The sequence below is a fragment of the Podarcis melisellensis genome (genome assembly GCF_964234715.1).
Source record: "Podarcis melisellensis genome assembly, chromosome: 6".
In the NCBI taxonomy this organism is placed as follows: domain Eukaryota; kingdom Metazoa; phylum Chordata; class Lepidosauria; order Squamata; family Lacertidae; genus Podarcis; species Podarcis melisellensis.
The window spans coordinates 1,186,941-1,208,808 of record NC_138538.1 but is presented as its reverse complement, the minus strand read 5'-3'; the positions used below and the strand labels follow the sequence as shown (position 1 = coordinate 1,208,808).

Sequence of the window (21,868 nt, the reverse complement as noted above, 5' to 3'; positions counted from 1 at the left end):
GGGAGCCGGTGTACAGCTTCCGGGTCATGTGGCCAGCATGACAAAGCCGCTTCTGGCAAACCAGAGCAGCGCACAGAAACGCTGTTTACCTTCCTGCCCGAGTGGTACCTATTTATCTACTTGCACTTTGACGTGCTTTTGAACTGCTAGGTGGGCAGGAGCAGGGACCGAGCAACGGGAGCTCACCCCGTCATTGCGGGGATTCGAACCGCCAACCTTCTGATTGGCAAGTCCTAGGCTCTGTGGTTTAACCCACAGCACCACCCGCGTCCTAATAATTATAGTAGTAGTAGCCAGAACCTCCTCTAGATGTGGCTGAGGCATGTGCCAACTTGCCAGCTTGCCAGCTTGCCTTTTCCAGGAACAGCTTACAGCAGCTGGCACAGCAGCAGATGTTCTGTGATAAGACTTCTGGCCGCAGCTCCCGGTGAGCACCCACATCCAGCATCACTTCCAAGGCTCAGGTGGGACTCAGATGACAAAATGCAACTCCACCCAAGACTGGTTGTTAATTTAGCCTCAGATTGGCTAATTCTCTGGCTAAGCATCTGCCTTGTTGCCTAGATCCATTTCCAGTTTGGTAGCCTCTGTGATCTGGTCCTTGGCTGCTTTCAAGCAATGGTTATTCATTCATTCATTTAGATATTTGTATACCACAGGGGAGTGTGTGTGTGAAAGAGCTTTACAGCTGTTCCTGTTTCCCACCCTCCCGCCCTATAAGGTTTTTGTTCCTGGACCTTGCTATGGACCTTCATTGGTTGCCGTTGAATTTTTCCACTTGGCAAATTGGCACCAGCCACTTGGTTTAAGCCTACCTCATAGCAAATCATCACAACTTTCTTGGTATTGGTGGTTAGGCATTGGTACTGTTCTGTAGATGGAAGAGGGGAGGTAGCGCCATCACCTGCCCCACTTATTGAAGGGTAGTCCAATAAAGGATTCCAGGGGCCCTGTCCGAAGCCTAAGGGGGTTAGGGCCCAAGGCACACCCCCTATTGGAGACCCGGGGGAGTTCCTAGTTGATGTGCATCAGCAGGACTCCCCCTACTAGTGGTTAACCCTTCCCGGACTTCAAGCAGACGGGCTGGAGTCAGATAGCGATATTGATTGTAATAATATTTTCATGCTCTCAGCTCCACTTTTGCTAGCAGTAACATTTTTGCCGTTTTTTTGTTGTTGTTTTTTTTACTCAGGGGACAAAGAGCTGCCCATTGAGAATCACCAGCAATGTTGCCCTCCACCTCGCACGAAACCCCCTTTCTGCCAAGCCAGATCAGGGCTGTGGGGTTTTCCCATGTCCTGGGGTTTACTCCTGCCAGAAGCCAGCAGAACCAGGAAGCTCCAGTTTTGACTGGAAAAAGTTGCCAACAATGGCCCCAAACAGGTATGAACCAATCTCCGGAGGCAATGTCTTCATTTCCTGCCAAAACCCATTTTTTGTGAAAAGGTCACCCAAACTGTCGTCTCATCGTTGCATCACCTGCTAATTTTTGGCTCTGGTTCCAAAGCCAACCTCTTCTTCAAGGAGGGCTTATATATCCCCGAGGGGCTGGGTCTTGGCACTCACGCCTCTCTTCAAGCTGCACCATGAAGTCTGCCCTCGTGGTCCTTGCGGGGCTCCTCATCCTTTGTGCTGAGCTGACAATAGCAGGTTTTCAGACACCAGACTGTGAGTCAGAAGGTAAGCAGCACTGCCAGGAAGGGGCCTTGAAACTGCCGGTTAATCAAAGGCAGAGGCTCCCTTGGAAGGTGGTGGACTCTACTTCACTTGAGGTTTATACGTAGTAATGGATGGCCACCTGTCAGGGATTCTTTAGCTGGGATTCCTGTGTCGCAGGGGGTTGGACTAGATGAACCTTTGGGGTTCCAATTCTGGAATGCTGTGATCTTGGTGTGCTGCTAAAAGACAGCTGCATCCCCCACCTGCCCAGACCAGCCCTTTGTGTTATATTATTATATAACCACACATACAGTCCCATGTCCAGTCCTGGGTGCCACAGTTTAAGAAGGATATTAATGAGCTGGAAGGTGTGCAGAGGAGGGCAACAGAGGTGATCAAGGGTCTGGGAGCCAAGCCTTGTGAGGAACAGTTGAGGGAGTTGGGTATATTTTGACTGGAGGAGAGAAGACTAAGAGGTGACACGGCAGCCCTCTTCAAATGCCTGAAGGGCTGTCACATGGAAGATGGAGCAAGCTGTTTTTCTGCTGCTCTGGAGAGTAGGACCCAAGCCAATGGATTATAATTACAAGAAAGAAGATGATGGCTCAACATCAGGAAGAACTTTCTGATGATAAGAGCTGTTTGACAGTGGAACAGGCTCCCTCGTGAGGTGGTGGACTCTCATTCCTTGGAGGCCTTTAGGCAGAGGTTGGATGGTCACCTGCAGGGATTCTTGAGCTGAGGCTTGGACTTGATACCCTTGAGGATCCCTTCCAACTCTCCAAATCTATAAGGGAGCCCGGAGCCCAGAGTGAGCTGACTTAAAAGACCCCCACTCCACTGCTGGGAAGTCATGCGGTTGTTCTGTTCCAGGGAAGCCAGGATACTGCCCCACACCGGATGGTGGTGCAACGTGTGTGGAGGAATGTTCTGGAGATGATTCATGTCCTGGGGACAAGAAGTGCTGCAGCAACAACTGTGGCCACACTTGCCAAACTCCGCTAAACTGTAAGAAGTCCTTTCCCTTCAGAAGCAGACTGGGGTCTTGGGGTTCACCAGTCCCACCTTCAATAGGATGTCACCTATATTAGAGGAAGGTGGGGTGTATGGGAAAGAGCTGGGACCTGTGAGCTTGTCCACTTTTTACTGAGGAGCTCAGCAAGAACTGAGAGGTCAGAATCCAGCCATTCAGCAGCTGTTAAGATTCTTAGCTTTATAAATTCCCCAGGACTTCAATGTGCTTCTGGCACAAAGGCTTTCAAGCACTCCTGAGAAATACTCAAAGGGACAAGTGTAGCCCTCATCTCTGACAAAACCTCCCACTAATGATCTTTTTTAATCACCATGTGTTTTACCAGTAGTATTTCTATTCCAACAAAAATGCTGAGGTCATACAAGCTCACAGTAGTTAACAATGGCAATTAACAAATGCTACAATCATTACAATCGTATCGGAAGGTCAAGTGTATCTAAAAAAAAAAAGGCACAAAACAATTGCATACGTCAAACAATTGTTCAAGTGAGACAGCCCTTCAAATATCTGAAGAGCTGTCACATGGACAATTTGGCCCTTGTTTTCTGCTGCTCCCGAGGGGAGGACCCGAACCAATGGATTCAAATGACAAGAAAAGAGATCCTGACTAAACATTAAGAATCACTTTCTGAAAGTGAGTTAGCTGTTCCACAGTGGAATGGACACCCTTGGAAAGTGATGGACACTCCCTCATTGGAGGTCTTTAAGCAGAGGCTGGATGGCCATCTCTCAGGGATTCTTGTGCTGGAATTCCTGCACTGCAGGGGGGTTGGATTGGATGACCCTCGGGCAGTGCATTTTTTCCTTAAAAAAAATTTTAGGGAAAAATTTTCCTGGGAAAAGGGACCCCCGACCATTAGGTCCAGTCATGACTGACTCTGGGTTTGCAGTGCTCATCTCTCTTTATTGGCTGAGGGAGCCGGCGTACAGCTTCCGGCTTCCGGGTCACGTGGCCAGCATGACTAAGCCGCTTCTGGTGAACCAGAGCAGCGCACGGAAATGCTGTTTACCTTCCCGCCATAGTGGTACCTATTTATCTACTTGCACTTTGACGTGCTTTCGAACTGCTAGGTTGGCAGGAGCTGGGACTGAGCGACGGGAGCTCACCCTGTCACAGGGATTCGAACTGCCGACCTTCTGATTGGCAAGTCCTGAGCTCTGTGGTTTAACCCACAGAGCCACCCGTGTCCCTCTCATTTTCCTACTCATATTGAAATACTGACCCTCAATGAAGCCAAACTTAAGATTCACAAAATGTTTAAGGGTATGCACACCCCCATGTCCCCCCAGAAAAAGCACTGCCCTCAGGTCATCTACGATTCTGAGTTATTCAAAACCAGCCCTGTGGCAGCGAGCTGACTCTCTCTGTGCTGGGAAAGGAGGGGGAACACTGCCTTTTGAGAGTGCCAGAGTCTGTGCGGTTAGAGTACTGACCCCAACACCAGCATCAGAATAAAAGAACAGAGGTGTGACTTCCCTGACCCTCTCAAAGCCAACGCAGTGGGGAAAGCTGAAGGAGGGCACGCAGACCATCATCTGCTTCCCAAATAATGCTATGAGGAGCCTGAGAAGGATGCAGTCAAACCCCTCAGAAACCCAATATGGATCAGAAGGGTCCTTGGTCTTGGCTCATTGTGGGAGGGAGAGATGATGAAGGCATGCCCTGCCGTGGAATCCAGAGGAACTTCACGTCCTCTTCCAGGATCCCATCATGTGGGATGTGAAACACAAGAGCAGTCAAGTACATTCCTAGAGTGAACATGTTTACACATTGTCCAGCCAGCAGGTAAACTTCCTGTTTCCTTCTGGGCTGGGACAGACTTCCTCTGCATGTGACTAGAGGTGGGCATGGCCTCACCTGTGCAGGTAACGACAAAAGCACAGGGCAGGGCAGCCATCTCTCTCCTTTGACTACATGCATTGAAGAATCAACATCTGCTTAGCCAAAGATGCTCTCTTGGCCTCCAGCCAGGAGAGGACAAAGGGACTGTCTCCTTATGAGATAGTTTCCAGGTGAATGTTACTTTTCTAAGCTAAGTCTCCCTTCTGGGATCCTTTTGTGAACAGAATGATGTGTTAGTACACCTTTTTATACTTTTATAGAAGACTGTGTCTTGTCTTATCTTTTATGACAGAATAAGGGGGAAATACCAGAACAGTTATCATAGAGGCTTTAGCGAGCCTGAGCAAACGCAACCGTTGCAAAGCTTAATATAAAGGGGAATGTGTTACTCTTCTGAAATTGGGGAACTTGTTTACACAAGTTGGAAAGGCTATAATCAAACAACATATCCTCTCCTGCATCCCTAAACATTCCCACACATCACCCCCACCCTCCCCCAATTTGAAAATCTGCCGTTAAAGCCTTTATACCCAAGGTGGGTGACTCTCCTAAATCCCAACCTGGGAAAAGCGCCCACACTCCAGACCCAGACCATTGGACGCCTCCACCTGGGGAAAGTCCGTTCTCCAGTACACCTGTTGTGTTGCCCATCACCTAGCCTTTGGGCTCTGGGTGGCTTATAAGTTCAAGAGGACAGGACTGGATCCGGAGGAAATCATGCAAATGCGAGTTCCACGGTTTAATAGTCTCTCTTTTGTGTGTGTTTTCCCCACAGTAAAACCCGGCGAGTGCCCCAAGTTCAAAATCCCTCCTGGGCTGCCATGCAAAACGGATTGCTGCGAGGACAACCACTGCAAAGGGACCGACAAATGTTGCCCAATGGGATGCAGCAAGGTTTGCGCCCCGGCAGGTAAGGGCAGGATGCAGAGGCTCAAGCACACGACTAGAGTCTTGCCCTCTCCTTTTTATATATATATTATTTTTTATTGGTTTTCCAAATCATTACAAATCAATCCGAATTACTTTGATTTAATACAATTTCTTTTTAAAAAATCAGGTTTTCCGCTCCTGTTGCAAACATATGTCCATCTCTTCCTCCTGTTGATATATAATCTCTTCTTTAATATCCATTTCATCCTTTACTAGTTGTTGTCCATTCTTACAGCAAGCCATTATTTCCTCCTCTCGGGCAGCACCTCTTATGAATATAAAATCCATTTCACATCTGTAGCCCAGTGTTTCCCAACCTTTTTTGGGCAAAGGCACACTTCTTTCATGAAAAAAATCTCGAGGCACACCACCATGAGAAAATGTTAAAAAAATTAACTCTGTGCCTATATTGACTATATAAAAAGTACAGTGGTGCCTCGCAAGACGAAATTAATTCGTTCCGCAAGTCTCTTCGTCTTGCGAGTTTTTCGTCTTGCAATGCACGGTTTCCCATAGGAATGCATTGAAAATCAATTAATGCGTTCCTAGGGAAACCGCCTTCAGACCAGGTCCGGGGACAGTCTGTCCCCCGACCTCTTCTGAAGGCTGGGGGGGACGGGGACAAGGGCTTTTCTTTCCACTGCCAGCCTTCAGAAGGCTGTTCTGAAGGCTGGCGGTGGGAAGAAAAGCCCTTCTTCCCACCTCCCGCCCCGCAAGCTCCGGGGACAGGAGGGCTTTGCTGCCGACCGCCAGCATTTTAAAAGCCCCTGCTGTCCCGGGGCGATTTTAAAATGCTGGCGGGCGGGAGCGAAGTCTCCGCTGCCCCGAGGAGATTTTAAAATGCTGGGGGTCGGCAGCGAACGCTTCGCTCCCGCCCGCCAGCATTTTAAGATCGCCCGGGGCAGCGGAGAAGTCTCCGCTGTCCCAGGAAGGCAGGCGGGGGGAGCAAAGACTTTTGCCCCCGCCTGCCTTCAGAAGAGGTCCAGGACCTCGTTCCGATGCCCGGCGGCAGGGTGCGAGGTTCCCGCCCCACCGCCCGGCATCGGGGCATCGTTCCGATGCCGGGCGGCGGGGGGAGAGGTTCCCGCCCCACCGCCCGGCATCGGGGCATCGTTCCGATGCCTGGCGGCGGGGGGAGAGGTTCCCGCCCCACCGCCCGGCATCGAGGCATCGTTCCGATGCCCGGCGGCGGGGTGCGAGGTTCCCGCCCCCCCCGCCCCGCTTCGGAGCAGCATTCCGAAGCGGGGCGGCTGGGGCAGGTGTTCCCGCCCCCCCGCCCCGCTTCGGAGCAGCGTTCCGAAGCGGGGCGGCTGGGGCAGGTGTTCCCGCCCCCCCGCCCCGCTTCGGAGCACCGGGAGAAGCGATCTCCCCGCAGCCCCTTGCTTCAAAAGAGGTCCGGGGGCAGCGCTTCCCGCTGTCCCCGGACCTCTTTTGAAGCAAGGGGCGGTGGGGAGAAGCGATCTCGGGCGCCGCGGCGTGCAGGCGCACTGCTCGCTCCTCTTTCCGCGCAGACGCCTTCTCTCGCTCTTTCGCCTCCTTTTCTTTCTCTCTCGATGGTCCGCCTACAAAGGAGCGAGGGAGGCGCCCGCCATGTTTGGATTTGCATCCAGCAGGAGATGCTGCCGCCGCCCCGCCTCTCCCGCCTCCCTCCCACGGCACACCAGGCAAGGTCTCACGGCACACCAGTGTGCCGCGGAACACCGGTTGGGAAACACTGCTGTAGCCCTTCATAATCTTCTTGTTGTCTCAGACCTGGTGTGCTGGGAGAGTTGGTGATCATCTTCCTTTGTTCAGTCTTTGCAAGATCACATTCCAACTTCCGCTGTTCATCACTCGCATACAGGCTGCGGCTACAAATAAGTCCCAGAGAACATAAACTCTGCCATTAAAACTCCGCTCCCGAGTTCTTCCTCGGCACACAGTTGCAGTCTGTAACTGAGTCCGGCCCTCTCCTGACCATTGCTATTGTCAGTACGCCTTTCAACTGATGTCAGTGACATGGCTCAATAACTAGTTCTGCCCCGACTAGGCTAGGCAACTGGAGCACTTTCAGAGACCTTCCAATCCTGGAAACCAGGTCCCAGTGCACTGGACCCACAACTGTGCATTGTGAGCACCAGACTCAGCAGAGTATAAATAACGCAGAAGCTAGCTGTGAAGCATAACTCCTTTTATTTCTAATAGCTACTACAAACTAAAGAACTACTGGCTTGCATGAGTGTTACAGCTCCCACTCAGCCATCTAGTCACTATATAAGACTCTCTCCACACACAGAGTCAGGCAGTCAGGCAGGAGCGGTAGAGTAGAAGAGTAGTTCTCCCCCCCCCCCCTTTCTCAAAACATCAGATCAGGAGATTCTTGCCATGGGAGGGGTGAAAATATCAACAGCTATGTCCCTCTCTTCTCACCACAAGATGGAAGCGCACCTGATTTCAGGAGGCAGCGACAGCTACCAGCTTGGATGGTTTTAAAAGAGGATTGGAAAAATTCATAGAGGAGAAGTCTGTTGGTGCCTGGCGTGCTCTGGTTCAGGGGGTCACGAAGAGTCGGACACGACTAAACAACAACAGCCAGGATGACTATGTGCTGCCTGCATCATCAGAGGCAGGAGTGTTTCTGAATACCACTTGCAGGATAGCATGGCAGAGGAGAGCTGGCTCCTGAGCTTGGATCCTGCTAGCTGATTTCCCACACTGAGAACAGGGTGCTGGCCTGATCCAGCAGGCTCTTCTGATCTTCCTGTGTTCTGCTAGAGCCCTTGGTGCAGTGGATAAATGAGCAGGAAAAGCAACCATCTTTTTTCTTTCTTAACAGTGACCGATGGTGAGGAAACCAGCCTTGTTTCCAAATATTCCTCTTGTAGTCACAAAAGAGGGGGTGGGTCCATCAGGCAGAGAAGCTCCTGGCCTGAACAGATGTAACTGTCTTCCTCCAAGGTTGCCCTAGATTTTGCCCAATTGCCCACAGCTTTGCATAAACCATTGCTTCATTCTACTTGAAAACTGGCCCTGCCTGAGCCCATTCCTCAGATCTTTCTCTAGTTCCTGACTGTCCTTTCATTTACATTTTTTTACAAGCATGCCTTTCATTTGGTTCCTCGTCCATAGGCCGGCGGTTGAACAGGCATTGCTCAGTGGTGGCAAGGATGGCTGACTGGCATGCAGAAGGTCTCAGGTTGAATGCCTAGCACCCCCAGCAAACAAGACTCTGCAAATGGAGCAGCTCACGCAGGACAGGACTCCCTCACCTCCCTCTAACTGTTCCCTTCTGCTCTTCCCAGGTTTTGATGAGGCTTAAAGGGCAGCAGGACCCAGAGGAGTCCGGTTGAAGGACACAGCTTCACTGCTCGCCAAAGGTGGGTTCCCAACTCATGAGCCCAGGCAGTTCTCCCATCAACCACCTGGAATTCCTGCTTCTTCAATGCTTCTGGAACAGATGCGCCTTGACAACAGCTGCTTCAAGTCTCACCCAACTGTCTTACAGGGGAAGACTTGCTTTCTCTAGTAAACGTGCATGGAACAAGCAACCAGAACTCTCCCCACAACTCCTATTTACACTTGTGATGTAGAATTATAAATAATTGCATCATGTAAGGTTTCGACTTACTGAGCATGCTCAGAAGGAATGTGGTTGGTAACTGGAGGTGAAATCTAATCCTGCCAATAAAAGTCTAGGTCTGAACGCTTATCTAGTACGCATGCCTCCCACTGTAGTAACTATAGAGCAATCACGGGGTTAAGTGTCTTATAAGGAAATGGGGTAAGAGGAACTGAGTACTTTGATTGCATAGGAAATTTAAACTTAATGGAATGTGTGGAATTTTTGCCTAATGTATAAAACTGCTTGGAACGCTGTATCCCTTATCTGGCGGCCAGTTGATTTGGGACAAAGAAAGCCATGCTGGTCCTTTCTGTACAGAAATAAAAGACAACAGGACTTCTTCTCAACTCACTGATGCATGTGATTTTGGGTACCTCCATGAGACAGAGCAAGCTTTGATTGCAGCTATTGGATCAATCAATACCACCTACAACAAATAGAACTAACTTATTTTTGCTCTATAAGACTTACTTTTTCCCTTCTAAAAAGCAAGGGGAAATGTGTGTGCGTCTTATGGAGCGAATGCAGGCTGCTCAGCTATCCCAGAAGCCAGAACAGCAAGAGGGATCGCTGCTTTCACTGCGCAGCGATCCCTCTTGCTGTTCTGGCTCTGAAATTCAGAATATTTTTTTTCTTGTTTTCCTCCTCCAAAAACAAGGTGCGTCTTGTGGTCTGGTGCGTCTTATAGAGTGAAAAATACGGTATTTCCCAGGTCTGGCCTCCCTTGGAAACAAGGAGGGATGTTCTGGTTGGAGCCCAAAGGAAGCTTTGACCCCATTCAGCTGGATCTTCTGCTTCCCAACCTACCTTTTTTAAAGTGTCACATTTACAAATGGAAAATGCCCTTTTATTACCCCACCTGCAAATATGCCGACCTCAGTGGCAGGTTGCACTGCAGGGGGTTGGACTAGATGATCCTTGGGGTCCCTCCCAATGCTACAATTCTATGATCCTATGACTATGCATCTATCATTTTGAGCATAAGTAGGTGGGCAGGTCACATGGGAGGAGAGGCCAGGAATGAGCTCAAAGAGGCTTGTGGCATCTTCACAGCTGATGAAACGAGGCCTGTTTCTTCAGTTTCAACCTGAGTTACCCAGAGTTGCAGGCACATAGATTACACATTGCAGAGAGATTGTGAAAAATGAAGTGAAAGGGAGATGATTAACAAATCTGAATGTCTTTCAGGTGCATCACGGAATTGGGTTGTATTCAGCTATGCGTCTTGCATCTCAGAGGGTTGTCTTAGACAATTCTAAGATCCGATTTGCTGCAGTTGGTCAAGCATGAGACTCTCTAATCTCATGGGCCGTGGGTTCAAGCCCCATATTGGGCAAAAGGATTCCTGCATTGCAGGGGATTGGACTAGATGACCCTTGTGGTCCCTTCCAACTCTACAATGCCATGGATTCTAAGCTAGTCCTCTGGAAACCTTCAGAACTCCAGATAAGGGCAGAGAAAGGAATGGGCAGGAGACAGCCCAAACAGCCCTTCTCTTCTGCCTCCTTTGCCCTCCCCTGGGAAGCCACCTTTGAGATGCAGGTAATATCTTTCTAATAGGCAAAGTATCCCCAGTGTTTCTGTGGTGGGGGCCCACAGGGCCAGAATGAATGTGATCATGTGAACCCCTATAGATCCTTCTAATTGAGTGTGCTTCTAATAGAGAAGTTATGGTAACCTGTTGCTTTATGAAACTGATGATTTTGCAAGTGGCTTCCCCCATTAGGGAAGAAGTACAGATGCAGGTGGCACTGTGGGTTAAACCACAGAGCCTAGGACTTGCCGATCAGGAGGTCGGTGGTTCGAATCCCTGTGACAGGGTGAGCTCCCGTTGCTCGGTCCCTGCTCCTGCCAACCTAGCAGTTGCACGTCAAGGTGCAAGTAGATAAATAGGTATCGCTCCGGCGGGAAGGTAAACAGCATCTCCATGTGCTGCTCTGGTTCGCCAGAAGCGGCTTAGTCCTGCTGGCCACATGACCCGGAAGCTGTACGCCGGCTCCCTCGGCCAATAAAGCGAGATGAGCGCCGCAACCCCAGAGTTGGCCATGACTGGACCTAACGGTCAGGGGTCCCTTTACCTTTACCTTTACAGGTACATAACATTTGAATCACAAAGATACAGCTCATAAACTAGAACGTAAGTTGATACATGGTGCAAATGGCTACACGTAACACAGTTTCCCAACATGCACACTAACACAGTGTAACAGATCACAGTGCGAATCAAAGCTTAGTTTGCAATGCTTATTGCGCATGTGTATTAAACATGAAATAATAATAATTTTTATTTATACCCGCCCTCCCCAGCCAAGGCCGGGCTCAGAGCAGCTTACAAGCAATGAGGTAATGAGGTAATGATGTACATGATTGGTGAAAAATGAAATCTTTTGTTTGAAATGTTATAAATACCACCGCCTGGACCCTTGGGCGGGGTTGCAGTTTCGCGAAACAATTCGACTGTAACCTGTTGCCTAGCAATAAACAACAATGGACTCCTAGCTCCTCCTCTCTGCGTTTTATTGGCGTAAACTCAGAAGATAACACTTCAGCTTCTGTTCAAGGCACCTCCATCCAAACGGCAGCTCCCCAATTCCACCCTCCAGCACTGGCACACGGCAACAATCAGTCGCTTTCTCTCCCTCTCCCTCCCCATAGAAACTACAACTCCCACAATTCCTTGTTTTCACACACCACCGAACAGAAAGCAGCCGCGGACTGGATGCCTCCTCGTGGTCAGAAGGCGCAACTGTCCGCGGACCGATCGAGTGCCTTTGCGCCTCCTGCGCACCGAATATAGGGACTGGCAGGAGTGCCAGCTTGGCCCCACAAACTTGGGTGCCCGGGCCGTGGGTGCCCTGCAGAGTGCATGGCCCCGGCACCGAAATGTGTGGGTGCTCGGGCGCCCAGGGAACTGCCATCTACGGAATGAAATTGGGGAGCGGAGCAGTTTGCAGATGGCGAAGTTGCCACTGACGCATCCCCGCCCCGGGCAGCTTGCAGTCGGTGACACCTTGGGGGCTTCCCTCGCGGGCAAGCACATACACACGACTCGCCCCGGGTTAGCATCCCGACCCTCCAACTGGCACTAGCTTGCGACATTTTGTGTGTGGGTTGGCCTCCCGACGCGGGTTTCTCCGCGGTGCGCTTGGCTGCGAAGTTCGGGAAGGGAGGATCGAGGCCCAGCGGGGTGAGCACCTGCTTTGCAGGCGGCAGCCAGCAGGATCTGTCCCCTCCAGCATCTCCAAGGACCCTGGGAATGGGGGGTGGGGAGTTATGGATCCGCCTCTGCCTGCTTGATTCCACCTCTCCCGGCAAAGGTGCGGAAGGCTGCAAGAGCCGGGCGTAGGACCCGCCCTGGGGCCGCCAGCCGAGAGCCCAGTCCCGGCCGAGCGCCAAGAAGACTGCATTGCAGGGGGTTGCGCTAGATGACCTTTGGGTGATTTCCAACTCTACAGTTTAAGGATTCTATAGGATTCTCAAGGGGCACCTGGGAAGCAAAGGGAACCAAGACGCAGCTCCAGCTCCGCGGAGCTCCACGTGCGCCCACCAGCCCCCGCCTGCCTCTTGCAGAGAAACTCCAATTCACAGCTTCCCCCGGGCCTCAAAGGGCCGTACAATCTGCAGTCACCCATGCATAGCTGTCAACTTTTCCCTTTTCTTGCGAGGAATCCTACTCGGAATAAGGGAATTTCCCTTTAAAAGGGGGAAACGTTGACAGCTATGCATCCATGTACCCAGGAGTTGGCACCAGATCAGGCTCTAGCTCCCTCACGAAGAATTACAGCTCACGCGAAAAAGTCGTTAAGAGTCGTCAGCAGGCTCATCACAGCTATCTGCCAATCACCCATTCCCACCACCCTTCTGAGTAATACCCCTCCCCACCTTCTCACTATATAGAAGGGTCTGGAAACTTCTGTTTCAGTGTATCTGAAGAAGTGTGCATGCACACGAAAGCTCATACCAAGAACTAACTTAGTTGGTCTTTAAGGTGCTACTGGAAGGAATTTTTTTTGTTTTGACTATGGCAGACCAACACGGCTACCTATCTGTAACTGGAGCTCACGTGAAGAAGAGCATAGGAAGAGACTACAGGATCAGGCCAAATATGGCCCATTTCATGTTCTACCGACTGAGTTATCCCAGCAGCCCAGTCCAGCATCCTCTTCTCACAGTGGCCAAATGCCCCAAGCATCCCAGGAATCTAGGTAGACTGCCTCTGTGCCTGAAGGTTCCACAAGAGCATCAGAAGAGCCCTGCTAGTCCAGCATCCTAATCTCACAGGGCAAACCAGATGCCTGTGGGGAACCCGCAAGCAAGACTTGGCCACAAGAGCAACTCTTCTCTCCTGAGGTTTCCAGAAAGTAGCATTCAAAAGCATTGCTGCCTCCAGCTGTAGAGGCTGAACCATGGAGAGCCCTCTCCTCCCATGAAATTGTCCAATCTTCTTCTTCTTCTTCTTCTTCTTCTTCTTCTTCTTCTTCTTCTTCTTCTTCTTCTTATTCTTCTTATTCTTCTTATTCTTCTTCTTCTTGAGACACCCAAATCGGTGGCCCTCAATGCCTCTTTTTTTAAAGTTTTTTTATTCAAAATTAAAACAAGACATATTATCCAAAAACATATCATCCTTGTTTCCTCCCCCCCCCATTTTTCCTCCCTCCCACACAACCCCCCCCCGCCTCCACACACACACCCCGGCTTCCCTCAGTTCCAGTCTTTGGTTTCTCTGAGACTGCTGTTTTCTGCATGTTACAAAGTTGTATAGAATCCTCAAACTATTTAGCTGAATATTATCAATAAAAAGTTTGTGAATGTTTATTCAAAACCTGCCAAGGAGTCCAGTTGGCTTTGTTGCATCTTCAGATACTTTGTAAAGGGTTCCCATTCATCCTTAAAGTCACAGTTCTCCTTGTCCCATAGCTTGTATGTCAGTTTTGCCAGTTCTGCCCAGTCCATCAATTTTTCTTGCCATGATTCTTTATTTGGGGTTTCTTCAGTCTTCCATCCTTGTGCTATTAAAACTCTCGCGGCCATTGTCGCATACATGAAGATGTTTTTCAGCTTTTTTGGCAGGTCTTTCCCTACAATCCCCAACAAAAATGCCTCAGGTTTTTTAACAAATGTTAACTGGAACAAAGTAGGAGCAAAGTTTCAAGGTTTAACTCAGTGCCATACGCTCCAGCTGAGCTCCTAATATTGCATTAAGGCAATAGCTTAGAAACACTTGTGTGCTTCCGCTCTCTCCAGCTGCCTTTGCCACTTGCGTTTCGAACTGTGATGCTTTGGCCTTTATGAATTCCGCTCTTGCGCCCTTGCACTAACGATGCCTGCTTCTCTGCCACCTGCATTTAAATTTTATTTGGTTTTTATCATCTACATATCGGGGGGCGGGGCAGTTCTTTTAAACCACAGTCTCCTCAGTTCTCGCTCCACCAGCAATTAAACCTGCCTGTAACATTTTATATTTTAAGCGCCAACAGCCTGGTTCCATCCTGGTTCGGGTGGAGCTCTGCTTGCCCCAGGATCAGGGCCAGATTTAGATGAAGAGAGGCCCTCGGCTACTCCACTTGTGAGGCCCCTCCCAACCCCCCCAACCCCCCAGCCTCACGACTAGAAGAAAATGGAAGAGTGTTATAAACAAAACTGAATGAAGCCAAGGATGATGATGGGTATTTAAAATTCTGCAATTCACAATTTCTCCTCTAAAGGACGTCAAAAAACTTCATCAAAATTTGTTTGTCTAAGTTTGTCACTTTCAATGCACAGAATGCTCAGTGCAGACAACCTCTCTTGAGACATCGTGGCCCTTAATTCATTTTTAATTCTTTTGAGTCTTGAAAAACTCCTCTCTCCTGAGCAGTTAGTGACCATAAGGCTAAGAAATAGCCGCAAAACTGCTTCCACATTAGGAAAGGCCATCTGAATTTTTTTCTTGTATATAATTTGATAAAGCTCTGTATGAGACAAAGAGTGTTTTGCTGTAAGCCTATGGCTTTGTCTCACGTACAGGTGAAAGTGCAAAGTTAAATAAGTTTCAGGTCCATATCTTCAGGGTATGCTTCCATCAACAGTTCAACATCTTGCTGAATTTCTTGCTTAGATGCTATCAGAATAGCAAGAATGGAAAAACAATTGTGCAATATCACTGTACACAGTACTTTTTAAATTGGGTTCAGGTGCATCTAATATAGGAATAAAAGATTTTATCCTAAAATTATCTCTTGAAGAAAGTGCATCTAAGGCATCAGGTGCACTTCTGCCTTTTCTTTGTCGTTCCCTCCCTCTTTGTATCCTTGTTTTGTTGTTAACATTTGGCAAGGTGGCTTTTGCTTGTTTATCAAACTCATCAAAATCTTCTCTTTAAAAAAATCCAGAAGTGGACTGTACAAACTTGCACAAGAACTCAGTAACAGGTCTGATTTCTTCAGGGCTTTGCTGACCTTGTGAAAATGACCAAGCACACAGATTTATATCTCTTATTATTCTGCAGATTTTGGCTGTAAACTAGAGTCCCACAAAAAAATTTCAAGTTGGGCCTTAGAGTTTCAACTTGGGCCCCACTGGCTGCCCTGAGTCTCATAGTTGCTGGGCCCGGGTTGCCCTGCCCTCGCATGAAGTCTTGGGTTTGCAATTTTAGGAGAGGGGAGACTGCCTGCTGGGGGGTGGGAGGGCTGGGGAGGCCCCTTGGATTTTGAGGCCCTAAGCTTCAGCCTACTTAAAGGTGAAGGGACCCCTGACCATTAGGTCCAGTCGTGGCAGACTCTGGGGTTGCAGCGCTCATCTCGCTTTATTGGCCAAGGGAGCTGGCGTACAGCTTCCGGGTCATGTGGCCAGCAGGACTAAGCCGCTTCTGGTGAACCAGAGCAGCGCACGTAAACGCCCTTTACCTTCCCGCCAGAGTGATATCTATTGATCTACTTGCACTTTGACGTGCATTCGAACTGCTAGGTGGGCAGGAGCAGGGACCGAGCAACGGGAGCTCACCCCGTCGCAGGGATCCGAACTGCCGACCTTCTGCTCTGCAAGTCCTAGGCTCTGTGGTTTAACCCACAGCGCCACCCACATCCCTTAGACTTAGTCTACTTAGCCTATACATAAATCTGGCACTGCCCAGAATGTTCCCCAGACAGTGCTTCACAAATCCAACCCCCTCTTCCTGAAACCACTGCCTCTTCCATGCATTGAGACCGCAAAGCTGTGTCTACCTTTGTGACCCTGCACACGGAACAGGCAGCATTTCAGAGCAAGCTACCTCGGTGGTCCTGTCTCTCAGCATCCTACATTTGGCTTTCAGGACCTCACATTTCCCTATATCATTGGTGCCAGCCTGCACCATGACCACTGACTCCTCCCCATCTCTATCTACCAGGCTACCAGTAGTGATCTATGGAAGTGAGAGCTGGACCATAAAGAAGGCTGATCGCCAAAGAATGGATACTTTTGAATTCTGGTGCAGGAGGAGACTCTTGAGAGTCCCATGGACTGCAGGAAGATCAAACCTCTCCATTCTGAAGGAAATCAGCCCTGAGTGCTCACTGGAAGGACAGATCCTGAAGCTGAGGCTCCAAGACTTTGGCCACCTCATGAGAAGAGAAGACTCCCTGGAAAAGACCCTGATGTTGGGAAAGATGGAGGGCACAAGGAGAAGGGGACGACAGAGGATGAGATGGTGGACAGTGTTCTCGAAGCTACGAACATGAGTCTGACCAAACTGCGGGAGGCAGTGGAAGACAGGAGTGTTTGGCGTGCTCTGGTCCAGGGGGTCACGAAGAGTCGGACATGACTAAACGACTAAACAGCAACAACACCTCAGTGATGGGAAACATCCACAGCCCTTTCACCAGGTGGGCAATTCACCCTGCGCTCTGCATGCCCATGGCACACCCAGCTATGCTCCTCATGACTGAATCACCCTCTGTGAGGATCCCTCCACCCAAAGCTGTCAACTTTCCCCCTTTTTTAAGGGAAATTCCCTCATTCCGAGTAGGATTCCTCTCAAGAAAAGGGAAAAGTTGACAGCTATGCCTCCACCCCATGCAGAATACAGGAGGAAGAAGTTGCCCGACATTGCAGCTGCATTACTGGCTTTGTTGAGGTTGTGCAATACAGGGGGAGGGGGTGGGCATAAACTTGAGAAGCCTCTGTGACATCCACACACACACACCCCAGCCCAGACACAGCAGCAGTGTTGTATGTAAGCACCGCTCATATTTTGCTGTTTTCATATTTACACCATCCACACTCCTGAAAAGGTAACTTTGCTACAGCTGCAGAGAGATGTTGCAACAATTCTAATTTTAGCACCTCTCTAGGGAAGGTCAAGTTGATTTGTTTGGTGGCAAATCCAGGTGGAGCTGACATTTGGCAAGGAAAGGTGTTCTGGGTCGTCTCCAGCCTCTTTCAGTTTGACACCCCCAGTGAAATAATTATTTTCTACATTCACCTTCCCACTCCAAAAATTCTGGCACTGAGAACCTTTTGGCAGTCTTGCCACCTGTTAAGTTCGTGGCTCCTGGAAAAAGAACAGTTTTGGTGCCCCGCCGCCACCAAAAAGCAAAAAGAATTCACAAAAAAGATGGGCATAGATTTGCATTTAATTTGCATTTTCTAATTTATACATAGAGATGCAAATGTAGAAGTAATCCCATCTTTAGACAGGTGAGCTGTGCTGTCTGCTGTCCAGGTGCTGATGTGTGCAACTGTGATGGGCAGCTTCCAGGCCCCCTAACCTACTGTATACTAACGTAGACATACATCCTATTAACCAACCATTCATTTCAATGGGGAGGAAGGTACTCTTAAGTAAACGCTAATTGAACACAACCCTTACACATGTTATCCTTCCAAGGGCCTGAGGGTGGCAGGTGGCCCACATCCTTTGATCCTCACCACAACCCTTTGAGGTAACAGGGATTGGCTTAAGGACATGGCTAAGAGAGGACTGAAGCTGCATGTGGGAAGATGCAAGACACACAAAGGAATTGCTTCTTTTTGCAGGACGTGGTCACACTTTGGAACTGAGGGCCACTTCTCCACACAATGTGCAGATAAACTACGGAACTCCCTGCCACAGGAGGCAGCAATGACCACTTCCTTGGATGGCCTTAAAAGAGGATTGGGCAAATGCATGGAGGAGGAGAGGGCTATCAGTGGCCTCTAGCCAGGAGGGCTCTGCTCTGCCTCCGAAGTTTGAGACAGCAGAGCTTCTGAATCCCACTTGCTGGAACCCACAGGAGGGGAGATCTGGTCCTGCACTCGGAAGCTGCTTCCAGGTTTCCCAGAAGAGGCATCTGGTCACTGAGAGCAGGATGCTAGACTAGATGGACCATTGGCCTGATCCTGCAGTCTTTTTAGAATTGGAAAATGGGATTCCCTGGCCCTCATTCCTAGAACCAGAGTGGTTCAGGGTCTGAATGTCTTACCAGGACCTGGGAGAGACCAGAGTTCGATTCCCTGCTCCTCCATAAAGCTCCCTTTGGACTAACCTAACCTGGAGAGCCAGTGTGGTGTAGTGGTTAAGAGCGGTGGACTCGTAATCTGGGGAACCGGGTTCGCGTCTCAGCTCCTCCACCTGCAGCTGCTGGGTGACCTTGGACCAGTCACACTTCTCTGAAGTCTCTCAGCCCCACTCACCTCACAGAGTGTTTGTTGTGGGGGAGGAAGGGAAAGGAGAATGTGAGCCACTTTGAGACTCCTCACGGTAGTGATAAAGCGGGATATCAAATCCAAATCCAAACCTCCCAGGGTTCTTGTGCGGATTAACTAAGCAAGGAGGCAGAAGCATCTTTGCTGCCTTGAGTTCCTTGTAGAGGAAATGGGGGGATAGAAATAGAACGAATAAATAAAATAGTCCAGCACTCTGCTACAAACACCAGGTGTCCTGCCTGCTTGGTTTTACATCCTGTGACTATTATCCCCTTGTTACTATTTTGTTATGTTCCTGGTGATCTTGTATCTTGTGTCAAAGCGCATGATTAAATTGTTTGCTCAGGTGAAACTGGCAATAAAAACGGGATGATTGATGGGCTGCCAAGGTGACCATGTGCTTTTTATCTTTTAATCTCCCCCCCCCCTTTCCTTTTAGAGTGCACTCTCCTCCTCTGGAATTTGCTACATTTACTTTCCCCCTTTGGGATCCTTTCACACTCTGCTTGTTCCTTAATCCCCGTCTTTGCAAAGGCACGCCCTCGTGCATTGCACACACGTAGACACGCAGTCTTGTTGACATGCTTAGGCACTATGTTTCAAACATACACATGCGCTCAGCCCAGCCGCCTCCCTGGGGTCTCCCTGCCCGGGCGACCTCTCTGACCTTGGACAGGCTACATAACACAATGTTATGTAACCCTTAAAAAGTAACCTGGACACACAACAGCAGCAGCAGCAACACAACACCATCAGCTCACAAAGACATGCCTTGGCAGGGAGGGTACTGGGCTTAGCTGGGCATGCAGCCTTGCAAAGGTGGGTCTTGCTGATTGGAAGCGAAACTGGGGGCGCAGGGTGCCTTCCACATCCTCCTTTGACCAGTGGGAATCAGCCCAGCCCAGTGGTTAAAATGCCAGCTTGAAAGCTGGCAGATCCAGGTTCAAATCCTGGAATGCCCAGGTGGCCCTTAGATATAATAATAATAATAATAATAATAATAATAATAATAATAATAATAACAACAACAACAACTAATTAATAAATAATAATAATAATAATAATAATAATAATAATTTATTTATATCCCGCCTTCCCCAGCTGAAGCTGGGCTCAGAGCGGCTAACAACAGTAAAAACAACACAGATTACATAAAATCACAATCAATTAATTGAAATCAGTTCATTCTAAAATCAATTCAGAGTCAAATTCATGGCAACCGTTGGGCTAGAGTTCTATGAGTATTACCAAAGGAGGGGGTCAGGCTGTGCCCTGGCCAAAGGCCTGGTGGAACAGCTCTGTCTTGCAGGTCCTGCAGAAAGATGTCAAGTCCCGCAGTTTAACAACATTTACTGCCTGCAGCTTCCAGTTTATAAAAAAATGGCAATTTTGTGGGTTTGGCTGTCATAGAACTATAGGGACATCTGGTCCAATCCTCTGTAAGGCAAGAATCACATTAAGGAGTCTCTGTCAGCTAGAGATGTGTTGTTTGTAAACCAGCTTTTCCAATAAAGCAAGCTTTCCCCCCCAAAACACGTGTAGACACAAAGTCAGAAAAGCTAAAGCACAGAATGAACTCAGGCTTGCTAGAGAGGTTAAAAGCAACAAAAAAGGCTTTTATGGGTATGTTCGTAGCAAAGGGAAGAACAAAGAAACAGTGGGGTCACTCAGAGGAGAAGATGGTGAAATGCAAACAGGGGACACAGAAAGGGCTGAACTCCTCAATGCCTTCTTTGCCTCAGTCTTCTCCGATAAAGAAAACAATGCCCGACCTGAAGAATTTGGAGCAAATGATTCAGCAGAGGAAACACAGCCCAGAATAACTAAGGAGATAGTACAAGAATACTTGGCTAGTCTAGATGTATTCAAGTCTCCAGGGCCAGATGAACTGCATCCAAGAGTATTAAAAGAACTGGCAGATGTGATCTCAGAACCACTGGCAGTCATCTTTGAGAATTTCTGGAGAACAGGCGAAGTCCCGGCAGACTGGAGGAGGGCAAATGTTGTCCCTATTTTCAAAAAGGGGAAAGGAGAGGACCCAAATAATTACCGCCCAGTCAGTCTGACATCAATACCAGGGAAGATTCTGGAGCAGATCATTAAGCAAACAGTCTGTGAGCACCTAGAAAGGAATGCTGTGATCACCAATAGTCAGCATGGATTTCTGAAAAATAAGTCATGTCAGACTAACCTGATCTCGTTTTTTGACAGAATTACAAGCCTGGTAGATGAAGGGAACCTTGATTTCAGCAAGGCATTTGACAAGGTGCCCCATGATATTCTTGTAAAGAAGCTGGTAAAATGCGGTCTTGACTATGCTACCATTCAGTGGATTTGTAACTGGCTGACTGACCGAACCCAAAGGGTGCTCATCAATGGTTCCTCTTCATCCTGGAAAAGAGTGACTAGTGGGGTGCCACAGGGTTCTGTCTTGGGCCCGGTCTTATTCAACATCTTTATCAACGACTTGGATGATGGACTCAAGGGCATCCTGATCAAATTTGCAGATGACACCAAACTGGGAGGGGTGGCTAACACCCCAGAGGACAGGATCACACTTCAAAACGACCTTGACAGATTAGAGTACTGGGCCTAAACAAACAAGATGAATTTTAACAGGGAGAAATGTAAAGTATTGCACTTGGGCAAAAAAAATGAGAGGCACAAATACAAGATGGGTGACACCTGGCTTGAGAGCAGTACATGTGAAAAGGATCTAGGAGTCTTGGTTGACCAGAAACTTGACATGAGCCAACAGTGTGACGCGGCAGCTAAAAAAGCCAATGCAATTCTGGGCTGCATCAATAGGAGTATAGCATCTAGATCAAGGGAAGTAATAGTGCCACTGTATTCTGCTCTGGTCAGACCTCACCTGGAGTACTGGGTCCAGTTCTGGGCACCACAGTTCAAGAAGGACACTGACAAACTGGAACGTGTCCAGAGGAGGGCAACCAAAATTGTCAAAGGCCTGGAAACGATGCCTTATGAGGAACGGCTAAGGGAGCTGGGCATGTTTAGCCTGCAGAAGAGGAGGTTAAGGGGTGATATGATAGCCATGTTTAAATATATAAAAGGATGTCACATAGAGGAGGGAGAAAGGTTGCTTTCTGCTGCTCCAGAGAAGCGGACACGGAGCAATGGATCCAAACTACAAGAAAGA

The 21,868-nt window shown here is 49.0% G+C and overlaps 1 protein-coding gene across 1 annotated transcript; it reads left to right on the top strand.

Moving 5' to 3' along the window:
* The first annotated feature begins 1,455 nt into the window (after positions 1-1,455).
* Positions 1,456-9,409, top strand: LOC309373157 (WAP four-disulfide core domain protein 18-like). The gene is made up of 4 exons (XM_081917401.1): positions 1,456-1,680; positions 2,533-2,667; positions 5,311-5,445; positions 8,747-9,409. Exons 1-4 carry the CDS (start codon positions 1,587-1,589, stop codon positions 8,761-8,763), a joined length of 381 nt encoding a protein of 126 aa, XP_081773527.1. The 5' UTR covers positions 1,456-1,586; the 3' UTR covers positions 8,764-9,409.
* Positions 9,410-21,868: the final 12,459 nt, after the last annotated feature.

Coding starts and splice junctions, on each gene's coding strand:
- LOC309373157 (XM_081917401.1), top strand. CDS start 1,587: ATGAAGTCTGCCCTCGTGGTCCTTGCGGGGCTCCTCATCCTTTGTGCT. Junction 1,681..2,532: donor ACCAGACTGTGAGTCAGAAG/GTAAGCAGCACT, acceptor GTTCTGTTCCAG/GGAAGCCAGGATACTGCCCC. Junction 2,668..5,310: donor TTGCCAAACTCCGCTAAACT/GTAAGAAGTCCT, acceptor TTTTCCCCACAG/TAAAACCCGGCGAGTGCCCC.